This window comes from Taeniopygia guttata, chromosome 3 (genome assembly GCF_048771995.1).
Source record: "Taeniopygia guttata chromosome 3, bTaeGut7.mat, whole genome shotgun sequence".
Taxonomy (NCBI): Eukaryota; Metazoa; Chordata; class Aves; order Passeriformes; family Estrildidae; genus Taeniopygia; species Taeniopygia guttata.
Genome location: NC_133027.1, coordinates 31,889,830 through 31,898,532, shown reverse-complemented (window position 1 = coordinate 31,898,532; position 8,703 = coordinate 31,889,830). Strand labels below are relative to the sequence as shown.

The 8,703-nt window shown below is 38.2% G+C and overlaps 1 protein-coding gene across 2 annotated transcripts in view; it reads right to left on the bottom strand.

Annotated features, from left to right (window-relative positions):
• Positions 1 to 1,427: 1,427 nt before the first annotated feature.
• KCNQ5 (potassium voltage-gated channel subfamily Q member 5) overlaps positions 1,428 to 8,703 on the bottom strand; it is a 279,196-nt gene continuing 271,920 nt past the window's right edge. For both annotated transcript variants that reach the window (XM_030267452.4, XM_004176865.6), the window contains 3 exons: positions 8,254 to 8,385; positions 7,287 to 7,413; positions 1,428 to 6,940 (listed from right to left, as the gene is read on the bottom strand). In XM_030267452.4, coding sequence (XP_030123312.1) covers positions 5,999 to 6,940; positions 7,287 to 7,413; positions 8,254 to 8,385 — 1,201 coding nt within the window. In that variant the 3' untranslated portion in view covers positions 1,428 to 5,998. The remainder of the gene's footprint in view (positions 6,941 to 7,286; positions 7,414 to 8,253; positions 8,386 to 8,703) is intronic.

The following is an 8,703-nucleotide window of genomic DNA, read 5'->3' as shown; positions in this document are numbered from 1 at the left end:
GGATGCAACAGAGTGAGAGTGGCTGTGTGAAATTTTGCCAGGTGCCCAGGCTGGTGTCATGCTGATACTTTGCAGTCTGATTTTTTAAGTGAAGTCATAATACGTAATCTCAAATGACACCTTAAGATGCTTTGATGAAGCTTTTATGTTCAGTATGACTCAATGTACTAAAGCTGATACAATACTGGAAACAGAATCACAGAACGGCTGAGCTTGAAGGCCTCTGGTTCAACCCCTCCACTCAAGCAAGGATACCAAGAGCCAGTTGCCAAGGTGGCTTGTGACTTTCTCCAAGGACAGAGATTCCAGAACCTCCCTTGGTAAACCGTGTCAGTACTTGATTACCATCACTGTGAAAAAAATAGAGAAAACCAAATGAAAACAAAAAAAAGCTAACGTACCCCCTGCTCCTTCAATTACACTAAAAAATGCTAAATCGTTGTTTAAATTTCCTTGTTAGGTAGGGTCCTGGATTCTTATTCTACAGAGTGCAACACGAAACATTTATGCATGTGTCTTTATGGATACATATCACCACCTGTGCCTAGTTATGGCAATCTGCCAGGTAACCCATCAGGAAAATCTACTCTATGCTGTCTTCTGACCCTTCCCTAACAGCTCTGCACACACAGGAAGCAAGGCTGCCTGGTTTAACACAAGAAGAGACTGTGTACATTTGATTCTTTCCCTGTCGTCTGCTTATTCTTAGGCAGAGCTTGGTAGTGTTCACACTGGCTAACATGGAAACCTTCCCTTTCTGCCTACCGTGGCTTTACATTTTGGTATCTTAAGATGATGTTCATCAGAGAGGCTGGGGATCACCTGCACATTGAGATATCTGGGTCTGATCTTGAAGCCTCCACAAAAGCAGCGATTTCACCACAAGAACAGGCTCTCTAGTATTTTACACTCAAATAGTGAAGCTTGTCTTCAGCCAGGCTGTAGGAAGAGCACAGCGGCAAAAATAGGCATGTTGCAAATTAGTGGTTCAGGTTTGGTGCAATAACATTCCACAGCAGCTATCATGGTCAAATGCAGAATAAACAGCTTCACCTAGGCCTCAAGTTAAACTGAGATGACAGACGTGCCTTCCATAAGAAATCCTGTCCCCCACACAGGTCCCCGATTGCCAACACTGAATCCATCAAACAGGGAAGGCAGCAATAACTTCAGAGCTCATTTTCATGGAGGAGCTGCAATATTAAGTGAAACTAAACTGCTGTAAACAGTTACCAGAAACAGAGCATGTCAGACTGGTTTCTGCACATTTTATTCTAATAAACTTCCTTTGTGGTGTTTTGGTCCACTTATTAAGAAATTACAAAACTTCAAAGGGAAAACAATGAGCACGCTTGGTGTTTTTTTGCCTGATATATGGTCACAGCATACAATCTTTTATATATTGAAAAAAACTCAGTAGTCACAGCACTTTTCAAGTCATTTTTATTAACAACGATATGGATTCAACTTTGTCAAGAATTTACAATTAACATTGTAATGTACTGGCTAATGTTGCAGTGTCAGTGGAAGCAGCCATCATGCTTTCTAAGCCTGCTACAAAACTTTTTGTCTTTCAAAGAAGTCAAAAATGCTTCCAATAGTAGATGACATTGGATATGTCGAATTGTCCTGTGTATGGCCACAGCTGAATGAATGGCCACATTTGCATCCAGATGGATGGATAGGAAAATATTAAATATTACATGCTTCCACTGACGTTGCAGGGGACAAATCTTATTTCAAAAACAAATTAATATTTTAGACAGTGACAGCACATTGTGTGATGTTGTAATCCATTTGAATAAAGTCAGTTAACACACTTGGAAAAAAAATGTGAAGCAGAAATACCTGGGACAAATTCTTTTCCATATTTTATTCAAACCCAGTGAATCCAAAAGGATTGCATGACATATATGTCAGGATAAAAGTTGGCCCAGAGAGGCAAGTTCATTTCTGGTATAGGTGGTTCAGTTCTTGCAAGGTCAATGGAACTGAGTGATTATCCCAATGGAGGCTGAGCTTCACCCAGTCGGGCAGTGAATTCATTGAAGACAGTGAAACCATCCATGGATGAATTTAGCCTCGGGTGTATAAACCCTTTTTTCCTCCATTCCTTTGCTGTTATATTTTATTTTCCTGCTTATTCCTACTTTCTGAATATTCTGTTTTTCTCTGTGCTTTTAAAAAATATCCCTTCTCTCCTTCCCTTTTTATATCAATACTTTGTGCGTTATTTTTTATATAGTCAATGTGACAAGGGTAAAGTCAGCTAAGTATTAGTTTCCTCAGGAAATAACTGGAATATTACCATTTTCACTTCAAACAGATGCCCAACAAAATCAGGATTTGAATCTGAGTTCCCAATTCAAGAAAAATTCTTGAATTTCATAGAATGAATGAATTCCATAGAATTTTTGCTTGAGTAAGGATTGCAGGACCCAATCCAGAAATACTACTGTACATCAGATGTTCTACTATACATAAGCAATTCAGCATGATTTGACTTATCACAGATAAGCAGGTAAATTACTCATCACCATACTATAATGAGAGCAGTCACTCTAAGTAGGAGTATCTCAAAAACATATGGAACAACTGTGGGCACTGTAAATAAAAGTGTATGATCTTTGCAATCTTGAACCCTAGGCTAAAACATCATATTCATATTTAAATAAAAAGTAGAGATCATATAAGCCAGGAGCAAATACAAATTTTTGAACAAATAATAGTCATTGAAACCATTCTTTTCAGCTCTCTCTTCATTCAGGTAGAAGAACATGCTGACCAGAAAACACTTATTTAGATAAGGCTTAGGTCCTGAAGCTCTCAGTTAATATCAACTTCTCTCTTCAAACAATTCTCAAGTGGATTGTAAATCAGAAAAAAAAAAAAAATTTGTCCCTGCTCATGGACAAATCTTATTAGTTGTCATGAGCTGGACTTTAATAAGGAGCTCAGAAGACTTGAAAAGCCAGACAGGCCCTTCTTTTGTGAAACCAATGAATGACTGTCAGTCATGACACTGTCTTTGAAAGAGAGAGCATAGAAACTCCTCATGAGGAAATAAGAGTAAAGCTTATAAAAGTCCAAACAAACAATTCTTCCTCTTTAAAATTTCATATATTCACTACTCTTTCTATTTTCTATCAATATTATGTTAAAAAACCCTATATGATAAAACTTGCAGCTACAAAAATAATAATAATGGTGAGCATAAAAGAAAAAAAATTAGAATTTTAAACCTTAATTTGAAAAGATACGATCTTCTGAGTTTATCAGTACTTTGTAAAGACAATAATATTTTCATACATAATTTATAGAACTCATTCTTTTGTGCACAAAATTGTATTAAATAAATTAACTTAAAGTTAGAAGGACTCAAGCATCTCATTTAAGGCAAAAATACCAAGTTTCCATGAGATAAATTATCAGCAAACCCCAAGGCCCTGTTTCTGTGCAGAACTGGGACAGGCAGGGCCATTGCTCAGTTCTCCCATCAACGCTTTCCAGGTGCAATGGGGATGCAACCATCTGCTCCTGCAGATGAAGGTGGAAAAGTGGTGTCCAATTCATGATGCCTTGGATTTTCGGTCTTGTCAGTGGGGGGGAAGGGAGTTTCACTATGGGCACACAGTTGCCATGTGCCCAATCACTTGCTCCTTAACTGAACCTAATGACACATTGATGCTTAGGTCAGCAGGAGGCTTCACATGAAAGGCAAGAAAGGCACCATAAACAAGAAAAAGGAAAAAATAGCCTAAAAAACTATTATAATTTTAAAATTTTCAGTACTTTAAACTTACATATCTGTCTGGATAAACTGCAGACATTCAAATAAGTTAACAGTTAAGTGAACTGAGATGTGGAAAAAAATGTATTTATCCTCACAAAATTGCTGTTGTAATCAGGCTTCGGTATGGTCAGATTGCACATAAAAGAAAACAGGAAAGGCTGAATGTGGTGAACTATATGGCAAATCAGCGGTGAGGAAATTGTGCTTCAAGGTGTCTTTCAGGATTTAACAACTGAAGTTTGCTCCAGCATAAGCCATGGAACACAGTGTACCATCCATGGACCCCATATAATGACACAATATATACACTCTACAGTTTGCACGTACTTTCACATAATAAAGTTTTCATGTAACATCCAGGAATACTTCTGTAAAGCAAATGGAAGCATAAGTTACAATGGTTTCATAGTAAACAGATCAGCTCCTTCACAATACAATCTACAGCATTTAGCCACAGTTAAGACTGGAGTGATGTTTTTGATGTACACAGCGAGTTCCCAGTGGGTCTGGGCCTTGAGAAAACACTGCCCTGAGTGAGCTGGCACTGGCACAACCATACATTCGGTATTCCTGCTGCTAGAGGGAAGCTGAGCCCAAGCTGGGTTGTCTACAAGCCTGTGGTGCAGGTGGAGTGACAATCTGGCAGGAGGGAACACACAGAAACCTCATTCATCTGGGAAGAGTGAAAGCCCGTTTAGGCTCTGCAAGGGTTCTCCCAGTGGCAAAGCCTTGCTGGGGATGTGCAGGCAGGCACTAACACTGCTCCTGCACCTCAGCAGAAGTGAAGTGTAGGCTAGAGTAAGAGAAAAAAAAGATGTATCAGGCAGGAATGCTCAGTCTGATGTAGGCTTTGAATTTGAAAACTTGGGTTTTAGCAGGAAGAAGTCTGCTGAGATCCCTATGTTGGAAAGTTCACAAGAAATTACTGTACATAGTGTTGAGCTAAGAGTGGTACAATTTTCCCCTCTCTCCTCTTCCCCTTTTATTAAAAAAGCAGCAAACCCTTGCCTTATTTTTTTTTTTTTTTAGTTAAGGTGGTTTTCTTTACTTCTATTTCTGTTTCTGATTGCCTGCGTGGCTTTTTTTTTTTTTTTTAATAACACTCAGTATCTGTGAGAAAAAAAGCATGAAACTTTTTCCATCTTTACCTTGTTTTATTTTCTGGGATGATTTCCCTCCCTGCCCGTCTAAATCCATATTATTATTTATTTATTTTCCCATTGATTATGTTGTCTTTCTCTCTTCTGTTCTGCCCACTTTACTTTTACTCTGTATTTGAGTTCCTCATTTTCCCTTCTTGCCCAGCCTTATGAAAGTGCTTTTGTAGTATCAGGTTCGACAGCAAAGAAAATTGCCAAAATTTTCACAAGAAGGAAATATTGCTTCTACAATAAAGGCAGCACCTGTTTCCTTCCCTCACCTACTGCTGCCAAAATGGTTCAGATTCACAAGTCAGCTTCTCAATGAGACTGGAAGAAGGAGAGATTCCTTTGAATTTTCAGTGCAGTCACCCACATTATCCATTTCTGAGGCCAGACCCAATCCTTAAAATACAAATCTTTTGTAACAAAATAGTTCTCGTTATAAAGAACAATGTGACAGTGATATGTCAGGTACTTCTGCCACAGCACTAGTTCACCAAAAATCAGGTATTAACATACTGTTCTTCAGAGCTACAAATAACTGGTTACTGATGAGTTAATGTGTGTATCTTGCGACAGGCAGCCATTTCTAACCCCATGTTTCTCATTTCCTTGGTACCTTGCTAGCAGCTGTAGATAATCTTTTTGTTGTAAACATAAACTATCATCTAAATCAGGACATTATATATATATATTTAATCAGTTCAGAAGCAAAGTGCTTTAAACCTTAAGATTTTTACTTCTGCCCCATAGAAACAGCACAAGGTCTAAATGCTCGAATTTTTGTTTTTTGATACATCCTGCAGCATTAGCTTTGTAGGCAACTCATTATTTAAACCTACTGTACTACATGAAAGGCTGCTGTACTGTAGGTGTAAATTTGGATGTTAGCCATTGCTTAGACATGCTTTTTCATGCAACTAGAAAATATGGGCTCATTCAACTGCTTTGCAAATTCATCCTGATTTTTGTGATTTTATCTTATTAAAAAGGCTTTCAAAACAGTTCATGCTATGATATGTATGACTAGAGGAATGACCCAGCCAATGAAGAAAGTCAGAAGTTATTTAAGTTTGACATGGAGCAGATTGAGTGCTTCTGTACCATCCCCTGGCTTGCAGATGTTTTGAGATGATCTTGATATTCCAGTCCTTAGAGAGTCAGCAGAGAGAGTTGTTTCCACTAACGGGCGCGAGATGGCTTCAGTAGTCTCTGTCCCTGACTCTGTCTCCAACTCTTCATCCGTTATAAATAATTTTGACTCCCTCCATTTGGAGTATACATCTTGGCTACCTCTGGAACTACTGGAGTCACTGCCAGCAATCTGTATATTCAGTTCTTCCGTTGACTGTATAAGGTTTTGTACAGATAAAGATTTTCCTAAATCCATTTGCACTACAGGTTTAACTGAGAGCAAAGGTTCCCCTTCTGTATCCAGACTTTTTCTCCATGCGAGATCCTTTGTTGCACTGGGCTGTGCAACTTGTCCATTATCCTTTGATGCAACAAGGCAAGCGGTGACATTAGAAATATTTTCCTGTGTCGTTACAGGAATAATATGAATGGGCTCAGGCCTATTGATATGCTTCATCGATGAGAAGGGTGGTATTTGTAATGTTGTCGGAGTTGCTGGCTTAGTTGTCTGGTTTATTTGGTTTGATGTATTATTTACTGTTGCAGGTCCATCATTTGGCACTTGTGTTGCTTGACTATGCATAGCTGGACTAAAAGCATAGTAAGCCTGAGTGCTAAATTCATTTGGTGTCAGTATAAGCTGTAGGCCACGAGGCAGATTGGCACTAGCTGATCTGGATACACATCCACTAAGTTGTGCAGAATTAGATAAATCTTTGCTGTCTGATGGACTCTGGTAATCAGAAGTCTGCTCACACTCGAAAGCTGGCATTTGCAATGAAGCCAAAGTGAGCGCAGATGCAGATCCTTTTCGCAAAACTTGTTGATAAATATCTAATAGACAGTCCAGTTTTGATTCAATGGATTGTACCTATATGAGAGGAAAAGGTCAACATTAGTGCCAAATACTAATTTAAAATATCTGTAACCCAGGCAAGGGGAAAATGTAACTGCTGAAGAGAAAAATGGAAGTAGCTTGATGTGTGCTATTGACCCTTGAAAAAGAATGTCAGAAGCCATGTACATTTTTCATAAGCAAGCTCAGAAAAGGGGAGAAGAGGTTAAGGTAATAAGATGCACCTAATTTTTATTTTAACATATAAACAATGCAGATACTAGGAAAAAAGATTACCTGTTCAGCTTTTGGAACTGGCAATAAAACACAGAAAAGGCATGAGCAATAAGGCAAACAAAGCAATACAGATAATCACTCTAACCTGTTTCTCCACTTTGACTACCCGTCCTAACATACTGACGTCATCAGCTGTCTCATGCTCTGCAGGATTCTTCTCTCTGCTTCTTTTATCTGCTGTGATTTGTCCTTTCCCAAGAATTTGGTCAACGCTGTAAGAGAAACCAAAAGCTGTTGCTGTTCCTGGAACTGGCATAGATGTGGAAGTGTTTGCTATATTTATATGTTAAAAATGAAAAAAATCATAGTACTTCAGGAAAGCACTCAAAGAAGAAGACAATTTTATTAATTAGGGAAATGAAGAAAAAAAAAAAAGAAGTGATTTTTGAGCAATTAGACTGCTTTTCTTTTTTTGATGGCACTAACCAGGAACCAGAACTTAGCCATCATCTGGGAAAGCCAAGGCAAGTCTTGCTGAAAGGGGGAAAAAAGAGGTGGCCTCTCCAACAGCTTGATATTATGGACAAACAAACATACCAGTGCCACTCCCCAGCTCTCCCAACAACATCCGCTCCTGGGACAGCTGTCAATTTGAACCAGGAATCCCTAACCTTCTCTGATAATTATAAATATGATATAATGTTATTTGGCTTGGTTTTTTAAATTACTATTGCTGGGAATCTCTAACATAAAACCTGCACAAATACTACATTACCAGTAGTTCTCAATTTCTTTTATGTGAAAAGAGGAAATATGGGATGGGAAAGAGGCAGTTCTCAATGTTTTCCTCACCCTTTTGACTAAAGTCCTTGTTTGCAAATGGACTTTACAGATAAAGGATTACCTTTTCTATTCTTCAGACTTCTATTTTCTGAGAAAAATTTGGATATATGTTTTTTTTTGTTTGGTTTTGCCCACAATTAAATTTCTGGCTCAGCTGTGTTCACAGAAAGAGAAGCTACATAACACAGAAATGTAAAATGTTGCCAATATACTTCATGCAGTGAATGACATTAGATGCTTGTGCAGAGTGTAACTAATTCTTTCCTTACCGTGACTGAAGACTTTTAATCCTGCATAACATGTCTAGATGACCTGCTGAATACTGTTCAATGACATCTTTGACATCATATGGACGAAGCGTTTCCTTAAACTTTCTCTTTGCAACATGAAACTTCATAATTCTGTGGGGGAAAGACATTTTATAGGTTAATTTTCAACAGTTGAAGAACTATAGATATATTTCACTGACAATACCTTCATTTTTAAATGGAAGGTATTTTCAATACAGCTTGTGCAGGTAAACTTTCCCATGGTTGTTTGTTTAAGTACAAATGCACTGTAGCTATGTCTTTGAATTGTTTGAGAGATCGGGTAACATTGTTTTGAAGACTGCAGAGCAGGTTTAGTGTATCAATATATACCTGTTGGACTTTTTTTATGATAGATGCTTGATAGGAAAGGTATGCCTGACTCAAACCTGGGATTAGTTTCACTGACTT